The 21,197-nt window shown below is 39.5% G+C and overlaps 1 protein-coding gene across 2 annotated transcripts in view; it reads left to right on the plus strand.

Moving 5' to 3' along the window:
* The window catches only part of TXLNG (taxilin gamma), a 34,543-nt gene continuing 13,346 nt past the window's right edge, over positions 1 to 21,197 (plus strand). The window contains exons 1-9 of one of the 2 annotated variants that reach the window (XM_032100717.1): positions 1 to 596; positions 9,222 to 9,537; positions 10,226 to 10,317; positions 13,540 to 13,710; positions 14,460 to 14,654; positions 16,075 to 16,194; positions 17,199 to 17,273; positions 19,892 to 19,984; positions 20,516 to 20,611. In XM_032100717.1, coding sequence (XP_031956608.1) covers positions 303 to 596; positions 9,222 to 9,537; positions 10,226 to 10,317; positions 13,540 to 13,710; positions 14,460 to 14,654; positions 16,075 to 16,194; positions 17,199 to 17,273; positions 19,892 to 19,984; positions 20,516 to 20,611 — 1,452 coding nt within the window. In that variant the 5' untranslated portion in view covers positions 1 to 302. The remainder of the gene's footprint in view (positions 597 to 9,221; positions 9,538 to 10,225; positions 10,318 to 13,539; positions 13,711 to 14,459; positions 14,655 to 16,074; positions 16,195 to 17,198; positions 17,274 to 19,891; positions 19,985 to 20,515; positions 20,612 to 21,197) is intronic. The other variant, XM_032100716.1, reaches the window with a different exon arrangement.

Below are 21,197 nucleotides of genomic sequence, written 5' to 3' on the forward strand. Positions count from 1 at the left end.
AGTACCTCCAGTGAGCCTCCCTGACTGGAGATATTCCAGAACCGCGTGGACGCAAGCCTGTGCTCTGGGATGGCCCTGCTCGAGCAGGTTGGACCAGATGCCCCACTGAGGTCTCCTCCAACCTGACGCACCCTTTGATTCTGCTGACCCTGGCCGCCCCGCCTCCTGTCCCGTCACGGACACGCCGCTGAGTCGGCCCCGACTTCAAAGCCATGACCAAGGCAGGAACAGAGACAAGGGAGGCAGGATGCAGCGCGGGCAGGGAGGGGACCGTCCGTCACTGACCCTCTTCGCCCGGGGCCATGCCGTGCCACCACTCCTCGACGGCGGGACTACAACTCCCGGCACGCCCCGCGGCAGGGAGGACACAGGCCTCCCACGTGGGCCGCAGGGCTGCGCGGCGATTGGCTGCGGCCGGGAGGGAGGCGGGTCCCCGGGGAGCACTTCCGGTGCCCCGCGCTCGGCACTTGTTTGGATGCTGCCGTCACATCATGGCGACGCGCGGGGGCGGCGGCGCGGCGGGACCGACCCGGCGGAGCCCGAGCCTCAGCGGCGGCGGGGACGAGGCAGCGGCGGCCCCGAGCGGCAACCCCGAGGTGAGGCGGCGGCGCGGTCAGGCCCGGCGGGAGGGAGCTCCACCTTCCCCGCCCCGCCGGCTCGCGACGCCGCGTTCCCCGCCTGCCCCGTCCCCACGCGGCCGCCCGGCCCGGGCGCACGGGGCAGGGGCGGACAGTGCCCGCGCCGCCTCCGCCGCTCCCGGGAGCCTGAATCTCGGGCTGCCACCGAGGCCGGACCCTCCGAGGCACCCGCGGGCATGTGTCGGGAAGGTCCCGGCGTGGCCCCCGGTGAGCCGTGGTCGCCCCGAGGGGTCGGGAGCGGCTCCTCCGCGCTGTCCGAGGGTCGCGGGGCGGTCCCTGCCGAGCGCGGGCCGCCGGGGGCGGCAGCACGTGGCGGGCCCGGTGTGCGGGGGGCGGGAGCCGCAGGGCGGGGGGAGGTTTGCCGCCTCCCCGGGGTCTCGCCGGCGGCCCCCCCGTACCCTCTCGACACGGCCGAGGTGCGAGGCGGGAGCGGGCGGGGGCTCTGCCCGCGCGGGTGGCGGGAGCGTTTTCTTATTCTCCGAATTAGTAAAAAAGACAAAAGGCCTTTTTTTTTTCTTTTTCCATTTTCTACCGAAACCACACTGAAAGCAGGGCTGTCCCCGGTGATTTTACAGTAATTTCGGTTTGCAGATCCGTGTAGGAAAAGCTTAAAATACCTGTGCTTGGTCACCCAACGGCAAAGACTTAAAATATGCTGTAATTCAGCTGCTGTGTGTAATATCACCAGCTCGGTGTTTTATGTGACAGAATTGCCTTGCTAATCTCACGTGCTGCTAAAGTATCTCATCCTGTGCCCTTACATAAATTCAAATGGCTTTTTAGTGGTAACTTTTTTCCATGGTACAGAGGGCAGCATCTCAGAAATAGTGACTTGGTGGTGGTGGAGGGTTATATTGGCTGTTAGAGAGATCTAGGAAGCTACGGAGCTAGTTTTCTTCACTGAAAAGCACAATCTTCTGCAATGTGTTTTTTCTAAGATGTGTTTCTTTACTAAGAAGTAACTTGTAAGTAACTTCAGTGTCTATTATGAAAGCAGATGATGATGTTAAAAAAAAACAAACCTGCGTTCCATATTATTTCAAATACAGTCAAAAGGGATTCAGTTATTTTAAAGAAATGAAATGTGGGAGGCAATGTTAAGCAAATTTTAGTTTGAACTTTTTTTTGTGAATTAAAAATTGTTCAGCACTCTCTTGCAGATTTCCCTTCCCCTGCCTTGATACTATTTTTAGGTTCCTTGTGACCTGTTTGCGTTGGAAATTCAGAACTTGTCTACCCTGCTTTTTCCAGAATCATACTGTGGTTGACTACAAAACTATTAAGTTTATAGTAAAGAGGAAGTGAAACCCCATTGGTGGAAGTGATTCATGCTATATTAAATGTTTTCTTAATTAGCACCTGTCTCAGATGCTTACATTAAAAAAAAGTCTTGTTAGATGTGCAGCACTTTGTCCTGTGTGTAAATGCGCTGAAAGCTTCCATGTAAGCTTTGGGTTCCTGCAGTGAATTTTTTGCTAGAATTACAGGAGGTGTTTGTCGTTAATTTTTTAGGTTGCTCAAAGAATCACCAGCAAAACCAGATTTAATATAAAAGCAAAAGCACGACAGAGTTCCTTGGCAGGGTTCACTCTGCTACTTACTGTGTGGTTAAAGCATGCAGAGAAAAAAACGCAATAAAATCAGTCAGTTTAAAACTAAAATCAACCAAAATGATCCGTGTGGAGGTTGGGGATGGGAAAAGGGTAAGGATAAAAAGAAATAAGGGGGACCCTCCTATTGAGTCACAAGGCTCAGAGTGAATCCCCCCTGCCAAGCTTAGCCCCAGGCTTGACTGATGGTTTAGGCACAAAGGTTTTAGAAGCACTTAAGCTTAACAGCACTTAATCGATGCCTCAAGTTAACGAATTTGACGAAAGTTTCTGCAGAATTTACTATCAGTACAACAGTAAGTCACTTACAGGCCTTACTTACTTAAAAATGTAAAGCACTTAAGAATCTCAGAGAGCAGCATTCACAGTACATTTCCTATGGTATAATCACACTTGGACAGACTCAGACTTGAAGAGTAGTACCAGGTACGTATCTGTGAAAAATTCCCCTCAGATCCAAGGAAGTACTCACATTGGATGCCTGTCAGTCTTCTCAAGGGGTACAGAGTTGAGCCTTGAGGAGTGGTATCAGCCCAGGCTCCATCACCAGCGTTTGGCAGTGGTCCTCCAAGAATAGCAAACTTGGGAGTTGGCTGGGTCTGAGAGATGCCCCCCCGAGAGGGAAATGCTGGCCACAGCCTGCTGCAGTCCAGGAGAGCTCAAAGGATCTCACTTAGGACCACTGTTTATAGGGTTGCAACAGAGGGCTTTAGTCATAATAATTTTTCATCCTGGCGGCAGTTTGGGTTGGTAATTTTCTCTGAAAGTTCAGTAACAAAAATATTGTTCCACTTGGGTTGTTATTCATTTAAGAAAAATAAATTTTCAAGGATGTTTTTTAAAAGCCATGGGCTTGTTAGACATCACTAGTTCCTGGGAGCAGACAGTGTTTTTGATAAGCTCCAGATGAATTTATTCCAGGGTGCTGTTTGTCAAGGCCAAGGCCTAACAATTAGGCCTTGAGATCATGGTGTGGCCTGGGGTGGGGGTGTGAGAGATGCACCAACACTGTTTTAATGTCTTAAGCGAAATGAGGGAAGAGATGGGGTTTTTTTTCCCCTTTGTGGTTGTGTTTGAGGTAAATTTAAAAGCTTTTCTTAAAATCAGGCATGTCATCTGTGTCAGGAGGCCACTGAAAGAGCAAAAAAACCCAGTGTGGTTAAGTGTAACAGTAAAAAGTAAGGACCATAAGCAGAGGTCATGTGAGAATGTTTCTGAACCAATATTGAAGACGAGGTCTTGAATTATAAGAGGAATCTTAATGGTGCAGTTCTAGTAGCAAAGAGTCTGTCTTGACTTTTATGAAGATAAAATACAAATTTAGGACTATTTCTTAATAGTCCTTCTGCTTTGTCGGGACTTCTAACCTTGCAGTGCTTTGAAACTAGTGATGAGCAATATTGCAGGTGCCTCAGTCCCATGTTTTGAAAGTAGACAAATGAGTGCATAGAACATAGTTTTTAATATAATGACAGAACATGGTGAAATGTTTGTTTGAAATGACTTTCAGATCTCACAGCTAAGATCCTTGTTCAGTGGGGAAGCCACCTCAGAGGCCATTAGGTTTTGAGAAAGGTATAATTAGACTGCATGATCATTCAGGTCAGCGAGCACAGTATAGAGAAATATTGCATGGAGAAATAACCTTAATAAGCTAGTCTTGTGGTCACAAGCATCTGAATAATTGTGTCTAGACCAGTGGATGAAGGTGTGCCTGCTATAAAATTCAAACACAAATTTTATGTCATCCTAAAATGGTGGTTTTCACACAGAAATTGTAAATAAAATTATTACCAAAAATTATGACTTTATTTATCATAGCTGTTTGTTGAAAAATCAATATTGAGTATTGGCACTGAGGAAAAGTATATTACATACATGTTTTCAAAATAAACTTTTCTGTGTTAGCTGGAAAAAATAAATTGCTGGTATGCAGGAAGCCTAGTATTTGTTATGAACCATAAATATTTGTGATAAAAACTTAAGTTTTTTGCCACAATATTTTTTTTTACTGCAATGGGTCAGGATAAGGGGTATAAGGCTTTAGTGACCAGCTGCATGTGCAGTAAGTTTGAAAATGTAGTCAGCTGAACAGTCCTCAACAGATGTTGAGGAATTGGTTATATATTCACTTACATAGTTAGGTTGTTTTTTTACAGTTGTGAAAATCTGGTTTATGTACATATCAAAGCTTTCAGGATATTTCTTGAAAGTATTAGCAATTCCAAAGGCTAGGAGTGGAAGAGTCTTTTCACAGCACAGTCCAACTGCTGCTGTGGGGTATGTAGGAGTTGTTTTCATAGATTAATGCTAGTGCTTATGTTTTTTAGGATAATTAGCTAACATACAGGAGAAAATGTATTCTGGTGCAGCTGCTAATTATGGTTTCTTTTATTAAAAGGTACATAGAACTGTTTTCAGGTGGTTTAGGGAAAGATTGAGTATGTGTATACACAGGAGTATGGAATACAGGTAAACACGGTACTGATAATAAGCACAGTAAATTTTAGGTAGCATTGTGTGCTATAGACCTGTATAGGTAGTAGAACAAAAAAAATAAGTGGGTTTGTGGTACGTTTTGGTGTGGTGGTAGGACAAGTTCTGTAGGACAAGTGTCTGTTTTATCCTTATGTGCAGCACATGTTTCTGAAGCAATACTGCTTGAAGGAGAGCTGGCTTAGGCTCTTATGATCATAGCTATTTTCACAAATAGGGATATCTGTCTTGTATGCTGATCTTTTAGGTATGAAGTAAGGTCGAGTTTTCTTGATGTTAATCTTTTTTGATCAAGGTATAAGCTGAAGGTACAGAGCAGTAGTGAAAACTTCGGGGTGAGCAGGAGCAATGTTGCCAGTAATTTTTCTACAGTCATCCTCAAGTGGTTTGTCCTGTAACTCTTAAATAGCTTGAAGATGATGTGCTTATTCAGAAATATCAGCATCTTGTAATAGCTGGTTTCACAGTTAGGTAGGTAGCAAATATCTTAGAATTTTGATAAATTTGTGGTCTTACGAAATTGCACATTACCTGTGCAACGTACTCTTTTTGCTGCTCTGTAAGTCTTTCTAGGCATATAATAATAGTCTGACTCTGGGTTGTCAGATCATGAGCCACCTGTAGTTGAAGATGGCTGGAAGCTGAGGGAGCATGGTAGCAACTAGAAAAGGTAGCGGCGATTTCAGTAGAAGGTCTTTGCTGGGGTAGTTTTGTTTTGGTTTTATTCAGTCAGTACTGAGTCAGCACTATTATACAATGTGCTGTGGGAAGTGCTCTGTTCTGGCTGGAACGTTAAACTGAGAAGTTCACTAGTCTGATGAGCACACATTTGAAAAGATAAGAGGTAAGAGTTAGGGTTGTTCTCACCATTGCCTCAGTAACGAGGGAGCAACTTCAGTGTTTAATATGGGTTAGTACTTAACATTCTCAATTGTGTTGCTTATTATTGCTATACTCCCAGCTTGAAGCTTGATACAGACCAAATCTGAAACTACCTGTAGTTAACGTGTTTTAAGAATAGCATTGAGTGTAAGAAGGCTCTTTAGACTTCTGGCTAATGTTTTTTAATATCTAAAGTTACAGCTAATGTAGAAAATTCTTTGTTAGTCATAATCAGGAAATCATTTAGATATTTGTGTCTGTGGCCCCTGTCAGGCAATAGCAGACTTCTGGGTTTTGAAGTTAAAAAACTTTCTAATTTAGGTTAAATAAGTTAGAATTTTAATATGTCAGATTTGCTAGAACTTACAGGCTACAACTTGTCACATGAAGTTTTAACTAAAAAGGGTTTTTTATTGTGGTTTTTTGGGGTTTTTTCGTGTATGCTGTCATTTTGTTCTAGCTGCTGGTAGAACCACTTTTTGAACACAGTATTTTAGCCTGTGGTCAACAATTTGTAATTGTATTTAAGATAAGAAAACTGGATATTTTTACAAAACCTGTCTACTGCTACACTGAGCTTTGGTTTTGCAGGGAGCATACTTGCTTGTCAGTAAGCTTGGATTTGTTCCATGTTCACTGGAAAACCAAAAGAAGGTTGACACGTTCTGTATATTTTCACCATCTTTTTAATTTTCAAATGTGTTGGAGATACACAGGACACTTGTACACAAACCTTTTTCTTCAGTTCAGTATTCTGATAGGTTGTTTCTGCCTTTGCTGTTAGACTTCGGAGAATGAGTCTGAAATTCTAAAAGTCCTTGTGGCTTTTTTGACAAAGAAAAGAGAATACTCAGAGTTTAGAAATTATTATTGTCAGTAAAAAATTGAACTGACACCTAATTTGACTTCAACAAAAAGCTCTGCTGAATTAATGAGGTGGTGGTGTTCACTTTGTGAAACTTCCAGATGCTTTAGAATATGCATGTGAATTGCGAGCTCTGAATTGACGTTTAGGTTACTATGATGGTTTGCTAAAAAAGAGATGGGCGTTTCATGACTTACTGGTCACATGTATGCCCCTGCATAAAAAAGTTGTTCTTTTTTTCACTGGAAACAACAGAATTTTCTCAGATAAAAACCAGTGAACATCTTTCAGTTGACTAGGTTTGAAGCTGTGCTGCTCACAAACGTGGTCTGGTTGACGTTCCAGTCCTTCAGTAGCCAGTGTTAACTGCGTACCTGTGCTGAGGATAAGGTATTGTGTGTTTAGTTCCTTGTGCTCTGACTGTGATTAGATTGACTTTTATTTTTTAGAGGCTCTTGTGCTTTGGCTCCTTTCCAATCATCCTGCTTTACACTTCTGTTGGCAGGATTGCCTATTGCTGTGCAGTGAACTGGGCTGAGGAACTGATCTGGCTATAAGCTGTGTTAGAACAAGTTGCATGAATGTTATTGCGATCCCAGGGAAGGCGGGTATGAAAAAGGAGAATGAAATGATAGTAAGAGCTGCTTGGGCACTGCTGCTGTTCAATGTGTGACTGCAGCCACTCAGACCTCCTCAGCTCTTGTTGGAGCTGCTGACAGTTTTGTGCTCTCCTTTCAAAAAGAAACTCCAAAGTCTCTTTATGGATATCAGAAATTCTGGAAATGCTGTGCCAAACCCGAAACTTTGAGTTTAAAGCAGACTTTCCTTTTGTTTTGCCAGACTTCTTGGGTACAAGTATCTGAATCAGAAGTTTGTGTTCTGTGCAAAGGAAAATCTGCTTGTTTCAGCTGTTCTGTTGGTACTGCAGGTACTCTTGGTATCATGTTGTGGTAGAACACGCTGATCTTTCTTGTCTTGTCAACTTACTGTGACACAGTGTCTTCAGCTTCTGTATGAATCATGGGTTTTAGACAACATCTGTACCATGGTTTCAGCCATTGGTACATACAGAGAGGTGAAGTGAGCTATGTTGTTTTCACACTTCTTCTTCTTTTGTGTTTATTTGGCTTACCCTAGGAGGGTAGGCCTTTCCTGGAAGACCCACAGTTCAAGACAAGCCAAGGGGAAAGAAATACGCATTTTACAGATGACTTTTTAGAGGTGTAAAATGTTGTAATTGGTTATTAGTTCCAGCAGTTCAATTACTGCTTGACCTTTGTAGGCATTTATCAGTATGCTGTCTGACATGGTTGGAGAATAAAACTGCATTGCATTTATATTTGTCCATAAAACACGTGCATCATTTCCACACTTGTAAAGAGCTGTGCAATGTGAGTCTTCCTTGGTAAGTCAGAAGTTGTTTCTAGTGTCTATACAGATTATTTGCAGTTAAAAAGCTTCTTGTCTTTTGAGAAAGACACTGTGAATTCCATCTACTCAAGAATGAATCTACCTTGAGATAAGGTCTAAAGAAAGGGGCTTACTTTAAGAATAGAGAACAACAAAGCTGTTATGCATGAATATTGAAAAAAAAATTTGTTTAATGATTTTTAAAAAACTTTTTCAAGCATGCTCAACAAATTTGAAGTTGAAATACATCTCACTGGCTGCATTCCTTTGATGTTGGCTAATTCCTTTTGAAGAGGAAAACAGTCCTATGCAGAACATAAAATCCAGTGCAAACTCCTGGCTTTAAGAATTAGCACATTTTTTAATAAAAAAAGGAAGGTAATCTGAAATTAATTTGTGCTTAAACAGCATAACTGTGTACAAACAAGCTCTGTTTTACAATTCCTTGTGATTTTAAGAACATTTACCTTCAGTTCACTAAAAATAAATCAACAAGAATGATCCCTTTACTTTGGCAATGAGTTCAGTTCTGCTTATCATGCTTTTAACTATCTGTGCACATTGTATAGTGGGATTGCAAATGGACTGCAGAAAAACACCCAGCCACCTTCAAGTATTGTCCTGAGTCCCAGCCTCTGCAGTGTAACCAAATAAACAAAACAAAAACATGCCCAACCAAACACTCTTGCAATTCTCATCAGCCTGAAATGTTTCTAGAAATTGAGAATGTTGTTCAGGTGGTGGAGAGAGAAGTCTGGAGATGCTTAATAAACTATAGTGTTACATAGAGAATTCTGCTCTAAAATATGACCATATCACAGCAGTGTTATAAAACAACTGGTGATATTTAACTTTTTGGTTAAGTGATTAAGCATTTAGCATTTTAGGAAATCTTTTGAGAAAGATCTGTTTAATTGAGCAGAAAGAATGTATTGTTAAAAATTATAGCTAGTAGGAGTCCAAGCCTGAAGCCAGTTAATACTCTCTTTTTTTGATAATTTCATTGATGTGAATTTTTTAAAAGCAGATGTCCTTCTGGTCCTGTTTATCATTCTTGTTATAACAACCAGCTTTCTCCAGTTAAGTTTATACAGTTAATTTCTCCAGTTAATACACTTGTATTGGGCATCGCGATTGAAGTAGCTCAAGCTTCTGCTCTGTGCCCTTGAAACAATGTATTTATGTAGAGTTCCCTAAACTTATCAGAGTTTCTTTTTTGCATTTTACCCTTATTTGTCCATGCAAAAGAAGGGTGGAAGTTGTCATTTTAAACACGTTTGCTTGACTGTTTACATCCACTTCCTGCTTTCCCTTCTGAAGGTGGTTGGTGGTGCCATGGAAGAAGAAGCTGGATCTCAGGAGATGGGGATGAATAACCAGGATCAGCTGGTGAAGAGCAAGTGCACTGAGTTGTCTGATACAGTGTTGCAGTATCCACAGTCCAACTGTTACAGCCTGGAAAACACAGGCACATTGGAAGAAGCAGAATATATCACAAAGAATAGAAAGCACCCAGGGTCCACGTGCTGCTCCCAAGAGTCCCGTGAGGAGACTCCTGGGAGAGAAGAGGCCCGTACTGATCCGCCTGATGGCCAACAAGATCCTGAGAGTGAAAAGCACAAAGAGAAGACTTTGGGTGTGTTCTCTTTGGCATTTTGATTTTTAAATGGCTTTAATGTTTTTGTAAAATAGCTATGGATTTGCTCTTTGTCTCAAATTTACTCTGTAGCCAAAAACTTGTCACCCGTAACAGGCTATTTTGAGAAACTCTATGTGCACTTCTACTTGGGAAAGACAGTTCTTAATGCATATGTAAGACTCCTTCAGCTGGCAGTGCTATTTTTACAGGAATGTTAGTAATAATAACGTGGTAATTGCTAATCAACTTTTTTAACTTTCTGATTTAAATCTGGGGTTGCAGTGTTCAATGCTGCCAAAGCACAGCTGATAATTAAATTCTAAATGCTTATTAAGAACATATGTGCCAATATCCTTTATTAGTGAAACTTAACCTTCTAGATGTCATTTTTTTTCAGATTTTTCTTTTTATCTGTGCAATTATAAAACAAAAATATTTTTGTGTTTTTATATTAAAGTAATTTTTGCTATCCTAGTTGTTGAATGGCACGTAGGGCAAGACAAATTTATTCTTGCTGTGATGACTTCCCATTTGTCATCAGTTAGGATTATGCAGCTGTCAAACTAGGGAACAACTTAAATCACACTAATTTCTCATGGATCTATATTTTACTTCTAAAGACAGGCTGCTTTTCTGGTATGTGGTTTTTCTTCCTCAGTATCATTGTCTTTCATCCATTTCATAGGAAAAGAAGTGTTATTATTAATGCAAGCCTTGAACACACTTTCTACTCCAGAAGAAAAGCTGGCAGCTTTGTGCAAGAAGTATGCTGATCTGGTAAGTAATTTGTAAAGATAGCAGAAGTTATTAATGTGTTAATATTAACTATGGAATGCAAGAACAACTAATGCAGGACAGTTAATGATTTTGAGTATTTTACAGTGTTGATAAAAAAGACCCTCAGGCTGACTGAGTATTGCTTCAGCCAAACTTTCATGTAGTCGTTTCACTTCCACATGACTGCCCAAATCCAAAGAAAAAATAGGTTTTGATAACTTGGTGTTGAAGCATAATACTAGGATTAACAGAAAAGTTGTGTTCTTTTGGGAGTAATTATTTTCCTAGTTGTTGATAATGCTTCTGTGCTAGTGTTTTATCATTGTAGGATAAAGAGAAAGAACATACTATCATACAGAGATTTGGGGGGCGGAATGTTCAGTTATATTTAACTCTTCAGTGATTTTTGGGGAATGTGGGATGTTGGAAAGATTTAGGTTTAATTTGGTTTTGTGCTTTCTGATCATGTAAAGGAACGGAAAGAATGGGTTGCATTTCTTCAGTAACAAACCAAAAAGAAGCAGTTCATAAAGTTCCCGCCTCAAGTATGCTAAATGATAATTTATTCTCTAAATTGATCACAAAGTTGGGGAGTTAGAGGAGAGGGTTCATAAGCTTAATTTCCAGAATGTTCTTGGAGATAGCAACACTTGACTCGTTTGTCTTTAGACAGGGACAGACAGGAATGGAAAGACTGGAAGTCCTGTGTGTATATGTTTTCCCACCATATTTGTAGCTATAAAATGAATGTGAACTAAAGAGATTACAAAAGCATAAGTTTTCTCAAGCTGTCAAGTGTATTATATGCAAATATTTCTGAAAATGACATAATGGCTGCACAACATGGCATAACTCTTCTGAAATAATTTTTTTTCCTTTGAGATTTATACTATCTCCAAAACTTTTGAGGATGATCTAGGAGGTAGTCTTTTTACTCACAGAGGCGATATTGATTACTTAAGAACAGACTTAGATTAGTTTTATTGAGGAGATCGAGTCCTCCGTGGAGGTGTTACATTTTTGCTTTGTTTTCCTTGCTCTCTCTCACAAGCTCTTGGTTCACGTGAGTGCATTTCCTTTAAAATTAGTAGCTTCTCTAAGAAGTCACTTTCATTTAAATGAGAAACAATAATAGTTCTGTGTTGTAACTCAAGGATGGAGAACCCACCTAAAAAATGAGCTTTGATATTGTGAGAGGAAAAAAATGCCGTAAGTTAGTTGTTTCTTATGAGCAATTGCTCGTGCATGCGATGCCGTTTCTATTTAAGCAAACTGCTCCCATGTCACCTCACAGTGGTCATGAGGACCTGCATGAGGAGCTAGGCCAGCATGAATCTCTTGATTCTGCAGAAAGAAAAGAGTCAGCCCTATTTTCACTTCAAGTTTTGTTATTGAAGGAAAGATCTCAAAACGATTAGGAAACAGCTAGACCAAATAAATTGTCATTTCCTTCAAGAAGCTTGGCAGTCAGAAGAGATGTGTTCTCGTTTTTTGCCCTCGCAGGAGAGGATCAATAGACCACAGGCGGAGAAAGCATTCACAGTCACCATCCTGGAAAACCACTTGCTTTCCCCATGATGCTCAGAATGGCTGAGGAGCTGGGTGGGAGCTTGTCTGGCTGTAAGAATAGCTCTGTTTCAGCTAAATGAGTTTGAGAGATGCTCCTGTTCCACTTAGAATGTTTAGGTTGGATCTGATTGTGTTCCTTTTAAGATGCATTCTTTTCTTCATGCTAGTGGTGGGAACCACTGGCATACATGTCGGCTTTAATGCCAGCAGAGGTTTGAACTGTTTATGACAGTGCACCTACAATGCTTTTTTTCTTTTTTTAAAGATTCATCATCTTTAAAGCTCACTGTCAGGTTTTTCAGTGGTGTCTCATGAAAAGGACTGTACAATGAAGGTAGGAATGCCTCTCTCCTGGCAAAAGATCTTCCACAATTTTTTTTTCCGTAATTTGGAATCTATCAGGAGATCAGCCTGTGATGCAGGAAGGTTTGCATCCTTGATGATATGTCTCACACTGGCACACTTTTACAGGCCTGACGTTTCATAGGTGTGCAGACAGCACAGCCACTTGAAGTGGTGTTTTCTGGCCATGCAAGAAAAGGGCTTTTTATGTTTGGATGTGAAAATACTCCCCTAATATTCCTTTTCCCTAAACTAGATTAAAGACACATTTAATTTACTGTTGTTGTGGAATCCTTGACTTTATTCTTTCTTCTGTGCTTCAGCATTATTTTGAGCTCTTTCAGAAAACCAGCACTGTATTATTTTTCTGTCATGGTTATGTTCCTCATTGCCAGCCCTCTTTTCCTGTGGTGTCCCATGGCTGAGGCACTATCTAATAAGAAACAGTGTAACACTTAACATTGTTGCCTTCTTTGCAAAGAAACAGACTCTAAATAATACCGTTTCTCAGGGAGCCCAAAAATCATGTATAATGGAACATACTCTGTGAGATACTAATGCAAGAAACTTCTGTTCACTGGATATTCACAGAATAGATTTTTAAGTATGTATGCAGTTTAACTGTGTCATCTACCATGTAGACGGCCTAAAGGAAATAGAACAAAAAAATTGCGTCAAATGGTTGAGACTGCAGATCTCTTTAAGTCATCCAAGTCCGGACTATGTAGTTTTAATAGTAACTGACCTGATTTGTCAGGGCTGCTGGTTTTGTCTGTTCTTTTCTGAAATACCTTAGCATTTTACGAACTTGTATCAATTACTGCTTCCCTTCGTAGGAGCTCCTGCTGACAAGGAGCTCTGTGGTTTTTCTTCTTGATAGCAAAAACAAGACCTGTTGGATAAACAGTTGCATGTGCTTTCAAGATAAGAGTGGGAAAAGTTGTGACTTGTTGAAAAGCCAGTCTCAGCTGGCTTTTAATTGTATCTGCCACATTTTCCTTTCAGAGGGCTACTCTTACCCCGGAGATGAAAGCAGGCTGATAGCTTGTGGTCAACGACAGGTCCATGCTGCCTGTTCCTCAAAGGCAAATGTTAAGTTGGAATTTGTGTATTTTCATCCTCTGTCCTTACACGTTTAGAATTGTCTGTAGGATGATGGTAGTTTCTCTTTAAGATCAACTTGGGGCCTTAATAAAATTTTACTTCCTTGTTTTCGTCCAAAATGCTCAAAAGTTTCTTCAGTGTGTTCATCTAGATGCATAAAGATGGTTTCACCTATGTTTATTTAACAAATTTACTCTCTAACTATAGTTGGAGGAGAGCCGGAATGTTCAAAAGCAAATGAAGATACTGCAGAAGAAGCAAGCACAAGTTGTGAAGGAGAAAGTCCACTTGCAGAGTGAGCATAGCAAGGCCATTTTGGCACGTAGCAAACTGGAATCTCTCTGTCGGGAACTTCAGCGTCATAACAAAACTTTGAAGGTTAGTTTACTTACATAAATGACTGTGCTGCTGGTGACTGAAATCTTACCCATCACTGCTTAAAATCAGGACTGCTGCTTTTTTCCTTGTCACTTTGCCCATTACCTGTATATGTAGGAGATGAGTGGCATGTAATGTAAGCATAGCTGATTTTAATGTAAAGAGTACAGGGATAGTTAACTTGCTGATCTTCTCCCTTTCACCCTGAAACGAGTTCATATTACTTGCAGTATTTGATCTTGTCATATTTGTTTCTGGGAGCAGTGCTGATGACTGCTGGAAAACATAGCACAAGTGAAATAATAGCAGCATGAAATAGCAGGGTAACCAAAAAGCTTAATTCTGTCAGAATATAATCGATGGGAGTGAAATGGAAGAGAGCCAAGAATCTGTGATTGCTGTATGAAATTGCATTATAGTAGCAATGCTGGTTTTTGCATCTGGATAATGCTGACATTTGCAAAGGTATTTATGTAGCACCTTAATACCAGCCTTTGAGTAATGTTGGTAGTGGTAAAGACAAAAGTTTCTAAAAGTTTTGCAATTTCTAGATTCTTTGTTCCACACACTTCACATGGGTAGCATTGGCCTATTATAGTCATGGTTTATATTAGTTCTAGCACTCTAGAAATGGAAACTGTACAGAAATGAATTACTGCCATTGTTTCTGACTCAAAAAGTGCATGGTTTGACCTGAACACTTCTAATATTTTATATTTAAATATTTAATGAATATTTATTCATAAAAGGAAGAAAACATGCAACAAGCACGTGAAGAAGAAGAAAGACGGAAAGAAGCAACTGCACACTTCCAGATCACACTGAACGAAATTCAGGCCCAACTGGAACAGCATGATATACATAATGCCAAGCTCCGTCAGGAAAATATTGAACTGGGGGAAAAACTGAAGAAACTCATTGAACAGTATGCATTGAGAGAAGAGGTGCTTACAGTACTCTTGTAATGGGATTTTATTAGTTCCTCGACTGTAAGGATCAGATAATTATTGAAAGGGGACCAAAACCCCCTCATGTTTCACAGCCATTTTGTATTTGTAATTTTTTAAATTATTCTTTTTACTTCACTACTGAGGAAAATTTAGGAGCTGTTTGGCTCACTGTCTGCCTTTTCTGACTGGTTTTGAATATCTAAGTTCAGGAAGCATTGGAGAAGGTCTTTCACAATAAAAGTAATCAAATAGAATTAAGTTGTCCAGAGATTGTGGAACCTCGGCCATTAGAGGTATTCAGAACGCAGCTGGGCAAGGTGTGAGTAACCTGATCAAGCTTTGAAGTTGACCCTAATTTGAGTGGATTAAATGGCCTCCAAAGGTTACTTCCAACATAAATATGTATTAATAGTTGAAGTTCTTCAGAGTTATAATTTCACATTATAATGGGAGGGCATATAAGACTTATTCTGTCTTATTTCTTCTACTTCATTAAGGTTGGGGTCTTTCTGGGAAGCTCCTTTGTGTACATAGCTGCTCTTGTTGGCACAGAACTGAAGTAAGATATCACGCTGTAAGAACATATTTGGCCTGGTGTCATAGAAGTGTCTCTACTCTAGGGCTAACTGAGCTGTCTCTAATTGGCACCAGGATGTGAGCTAGCTGCTGTAAGCTAGCATGATGGCAAACAGCCAGTTCTCCTTGTCCAAGAAAGAACTGAGCTGCATGGAGTTCTACAACTAACATTAGTTGGCTGCTGCTTAGCTGGCACAGGAGGTTTGGAGTATAATTTCTCAACTGTTTCTGGGAGGTTGTTTTTTTGTTTTGTTTTTAATCTGAATCAGTTAGTTGGAAAGCTCTCTGTAGGCTAATTCCATACCTTGTGCAATCATGGAATATTTGTATCTACCATGAGACTATATGGGGAAGAGAAAAGACAGGAAGCTGCCTTGTGTTACTTTATGGATGGAAGTAATACTGCAAAATGCAATGATCTGTGGGATTTCATCAACTAAATAAACTGTTGTTGCAAACTTTGCTCATTTTGAGCTTTTTTAATTATGAAGACTAGAGCTTTCAGAAGTAACACAGTAAGGGTTAGAAGTAGATAAACCAACTTCAGAAGCAAGGATGTAGACTACTTGCCACAGGATTTTTGCAATGTCTGATGTGAAGTGACTGACAGTATTGTACCAACTTAGTGAAACAGGCATCTTGCTTCCATGAAAGACAAAAAAGGGTAATTACAGCATATGGAGATAAAGGGGGGGAAAAGCATGTAAATCAGTCTTTTACCACTTTCTCTTTTGCATGAAACTTTTAAACAATGTGCATCTCTCCAAACACTACACTTGCCTTCATTGACCAGCAGACTATCTATGTTTGACTACTATGATTTTCTTTTTTCCTTTAGCATATTGATCAAGTGTTCAAACATAAGGAACTGCAGCAGCAACTTGTGGATGCCAAACTTCAGCAAACTACCCAACTTATTAAAGAAGCAGAGGAAAAACATCAGCGAGAACGGGAGTTTGTAAGTGAACTCTATATATGTTAAAAGAAATAAAACTCACCAAACCAGACATTGCCTGATTTAAAGCAAATACAGCAAATTGAGAGGATTTTCTTTTAAAAGTTCAGATAGATTTCAACAAGGAGACTGAGATTTAAGTTTTGTATATGATGCCTTTAATATTGATGTCTATGCTAACAGGCAAGTAATGTTACCTGTTTGCATTTTCTCAGGAAATATGCTGAATATCAATTAAATTTCTCTTAGACTGGGGAACATGCTGTGAAACACCAAAAGTACTTTCTGTGGTCAAGAGTGTAACCTTTGTTTTTATGCTATAAGAAATAACAAATACAGAATAAAGCACCTGTTTTTTCTACTCTGTTTGCCCCCCAAATTGTGTGTGTTGTTTTATTTCCATGTTGATAATCAGCAATGTACTTGCAGTCTTCTCAGAAGTTTTCTTCCAATGAATCTGTAACTTCTAGACAAAAAACCTTGGTTTTTCTGGATGATCTTAAAATGACCATGCAGTGTTGGATTCTTTTATTTTTTTTAATGTAATTTCTGAGTCATAAGCAGATGAAAATCTCTTCAAATATGAACCTACAAAATGGTGTCAAGTTGAAGTAAAATTGTTTTGAGCTAATCTGCAAAGATAATATTTTGACTGAAGAAATGAAAGTGGAAAATAAATTCGAGCGGTTACAAGCCAGTTATAAATTACATACAGTTTGTTAATTAACTATTCATAATTTAGCAGTTCTAACTTTCTAGAGAAATAGAAACGCTGACTCATGTTACCAGTTAGAAAAATGTCTCAATAAAAATCTCTGCATGCCGTCACGTGCTTTAAACTGTGTATATGAAAATACAGTGTAGTAATAAAAAAAGCCTATGTGAGAAAACATGGTTGAATAGCCCTTAGGTGATGTTAATGTTTGTTCATTTTTAATCATAGATCAAGTTAAGCCATTTTTGGGAGTACTTTTGTTCATTATGTGGCTTTTTGCATTATTTTTTAGCTGCTAAAAGAAGCTACAGAGTCCAGACACAAATGTGAACAGATGAAGCAACAGGAAGCTCAGCTGAAGCAGCAGGTATCTTTTTTTAATGGAGAGATCTTCAGTAACAGTTCCAAAAAGAAAATACCAAGAGATTTGTGACTGTAGTGAACATAATGCAACATCTGAAAAAACTTAATATTCATCAGATTCTTGTGAAGAGTACTTTGCATTTTTTACACTGAGTCTTAAATTTAATTTCCAATAGGTAACTTTTCAGTAGCAAAGCATGAAATATAAATTGTAAAGAATCAATGTTTTGTACTTGCTGTTTAATACGTCTGGAGAGTACTGTTCCTGGAAGGTGCTAAACATTGAATTTCTGGAGTTTAGTGCTCTTTTAAATTAATAGTGTTAATACTACAAAGACTAGAATGTAGGAAAGCTTAAGAAGTAAAGCTTAGGAAAGCATGGCTTCTCTGAAAATATTGTTCTCTTGTGGCTGTAAAGAGTTGTGTGGGGATTTTTACTCAGGCAGGTTTTAGAATCTGTTTCCATCACCACCTGTTGTGGAGGATTGGGAGCAAGCAATGTCACATTTATCCCTGTAGTTATTCAGACTTAGTAACCTGACTGTCTCTGTCCACAGACCCTGCTGTCTTCAAATTATTTTCTTGTTGTAATGTAAATGCTACAGCAAAATCCCCTCTGAGAGAGGAGAGATGGTCTCCAGTTTTTGTGCTTTGGTTCTGGATCACCTGCAGTCATTGACCACACGTGAGCTCAGCACGAGGCACAGGGAAATGGTAGCTCCAGCCAACACCAGAGCAGTGGGAAGCAGTAGCCATTCTGTTCACTGTGTGTGTTCACTGTGTGTCACTGCTTCATTTGAGGTTTTGTATGAAGTCTCTGTCCTGGTTTCAGCTGGAATAGAGTAAATTTCTCTTCTGTAGCTGTGTTTTGGATTCATCATAAGAATAGCATTGACAGCACACGGATGTTTTGGCTGTTGCTAAATTGTGATTACTTTGAGTCAAGGGCTCTTTTATGTCTTACGCTCTGCTACCGAGGAAGGACACAAGAAAACCCAAAAAACTGGGAGCATAGCTGGGACAGATGACCCTGTCCAAAAGGCCAAAGGGATATTCTAGACCAGAAAACACGCCCAGTATATAATATAATATAAACTGGGGGAGCTACCCAGAAAGGGAGTTGATGTGGGCTTGGGAATGGGGTCTGGCATGATTGGGCAATAGGTGGTGAGCAACTGTGTTGTGCATTACTTGTTTTTTCTTTTTTGTAATAATTATCATCATCATCTATTATTATTGTGTTATACTTTGTTTCAATTATCAAACTGTTCTTACCTCAACCTACAGTTTTGATTCTCCTCCCCATCCCACTGGGGTGGGGAGTGGGGATGAGTGAGCAGCTGTGTGGTGCTTAGTTGCCAGCTGGGCTTAAACCATGCCAGTGTCTTTGAAAGCTGTTCCATGCCCTTTTTTCACACTTACTGGACCCAGTTCTTTCTGAGGCTTTCCAGGAGTTAGGTTTAAAGCACGTGTGTAGTTAGATATAATCATACACATCTCTATTGGACTTGAACACAGGAATATCCAGATACTTCCAAATATTTTTTTTGCCATGCTTAGTCTTTTATGATTTTTTTTCCAAGTTGATTACCCTTTATTTAAAATCTCACTGCCTTTTCTGTTGTTTTTAATAGTTACAATGGGTATAATTAGTGGTTTCTTGGGGACAACAGATCTTTTTTTATGGAATATGATGAACTAGAAGGTTCAGTGACAATAATGGCAAAGAGCCATGATGTACTGCTGACAAACTAGGCTGATTCCTGTTAAAAAATTCCCTTTACTAATAGAGCAAAACACAGTATTTCTATGCTCTGAATTGTATTGTCCTGCAACCCCCAGTGTAAGAATTGAGAAAACCTACTGTTCTTCACTGGGAGTAAGAAGTTACTGCTAAATGGTAATGTATTCTTAGAACATCAAATCCCACACTGATTAAGAATTATTTTTAAAAACGATGTTATTAAACATATTTTGCAATTCTTTCTTGGTGATTTATCTTGCAGTGCAGGGCAAGAAGATTTTCTGTCATTGAATGTTAATGCTCTTCACTTTTCAAAGTGTAGTGCTTTTCACTGTTACGTTAATTTCTTTTCAATATTCACTTTCCATGATTTTTGCTCACTGGGTAGATTACATTGGTTGTGAATGTGTATTTTGATTTCCGAAATCAATCCTGTTTATTTTGTCCCAGCCTTGGTTATTAGCTTTGGCTGGTTAAGGTGGAAAGGTAGGTAATTCCTAAGTTTTAATTTCACTAACCAAGTGCTGAATTTCCTGTATATGTGTATGTCCACAGATTTTTTTTTTTTCCCCAGGGGGAAAGTAAAAATGAGGTAGTGATGAACTGTGATGTCTTCCAACGTTTAGTTAAACATAATGCTCTCTTTACTTCAGAATACACTGCTGTTCTATAAACACAGACCTCTAGTTCACATATAATTTGAACAGCACATTTTCAGACTAGGTCTGCATGTTCCTCAAATGGAAATTGTACTGTAGTTTAAAAAAAAAATAGGAAGTTCATGTTTTACTATTTCTAATTTCATTTTGTCTTGTACCTACATATTTTTGTATTTGTATACACTGTTCAGATTAATGTTCCTGTCTCTTTTCCAATAGCTTTCTCTTTACATGGATAAGTTTGAAGAATTCCAGACCACCATGGCAAAAAGTAATGAGCTTTTTACAACTTTCAGACAAGAAATGGAGAAGGTATTTATAGTATTACCTAGTTTCATAAAAAGTAATACAGAAATGCATGCTGTTAGTGGGTTGCATTTTAGATTTTATAAGCATTTGCCTTCTGAAAATAGAAGGAGTATTCTTACAATTTCACAATTTCATTTGGATCAGAAGATAGGGTATAAGAATTATGGAAGAGAATTATGTCATTTTTTTTTTCTGTTTTTTGACACACGTAAATAATACCTAAATTGTAATTTCAGTATTTTACCAAATATTGCTTCTCATTCTCTTTGGCTGTGCTTATGTTTTAAAACTTTTCCTGGAGCTTTTTATTACTTGTACTTGAAAGTTGATAGTCTGTTTCTTTTAAGACTCAATCTTGTTTTCTTTGAATGCAGAATCTATATTTTTTGGGTTGATTTTGTTCAGAAGCACGTCTCCAAAATAACTTGTTCAAACTGGACTTGGAAAGTAATGCTAAGAAGTCAAATTACTCATGTAATATACTCGTGTTGCAACACAAGCCACAGAATTAAATCTTTTATTTATCTTTTGTAGATGACAAAGAAGATTAAGAAACTGGAAAAGGAAACCATTGTGTGGCGTACAAAATGGGAAAACAACAACAAGGCTCTTCTGCAAATGGCTGAAGAGGTAATCATGTTTTAAGCAGCAGTATGGCTCAGCTAGAGTCTGAGTCCTAGAGAACTTCATACATTATTTCAGTTTTAGAGAACTGGAAATAATACACTGTAGCCTCTTCTTGGGTTGTCTGCGTTACATTTCTTATTATGTAAGGTATTGTCAGGCATTTCAGGCATGGGAAATGGAAGGCTGTTATGTAAATCTAAGCTGATGGCACAAGAAAAATTGAACCTCGTCTTTGCTTACGGTGTAATTGGTGGGATAATGCGTATGAAATCATACTAGCTGAAGGAATTGACTGTATTCCAATATGCTGAGCAAAGTTCAACCAGTGCTGTGATAGAAATCTGTTTGAAATACATGCGATTGACATGAAGGAAGTAACCCCTGTGTGAGGTATCGATTGCTTTCTTGCATTGCTGCTGCTTTTGAGGTCATGAAATGCCATTACTTACTTGTAGTCTGGCAGGAGCTGCCCAGTGCAGCTGTGCCTGCGCTGTCCAAGGCCTGGTTCAGGTATGTGAGGTCTGGCCTTGGCAAACTGTGCTTGATTTGAGTAGGTTCTGCTGTACTGCTGTTTACCTTTCCCTCCCTT

The sequence above is a fragment of the Corvus moneduloides genome, chromosome 2 (genome assembly GCF_009650955.1).
Source record: "Corvus moneduloides isolate bCorMon1 chromosome 2, bCorMon1.pri, whole genome shotgun sequence".
In the NCBI taxonomy this organism is placed as follows: domain Eukaryota; kingdom Metazoa; phylum Chordata; class Aves; order Passeriformes; family Corvidae; genus Corvus; species Corvus moneduloides.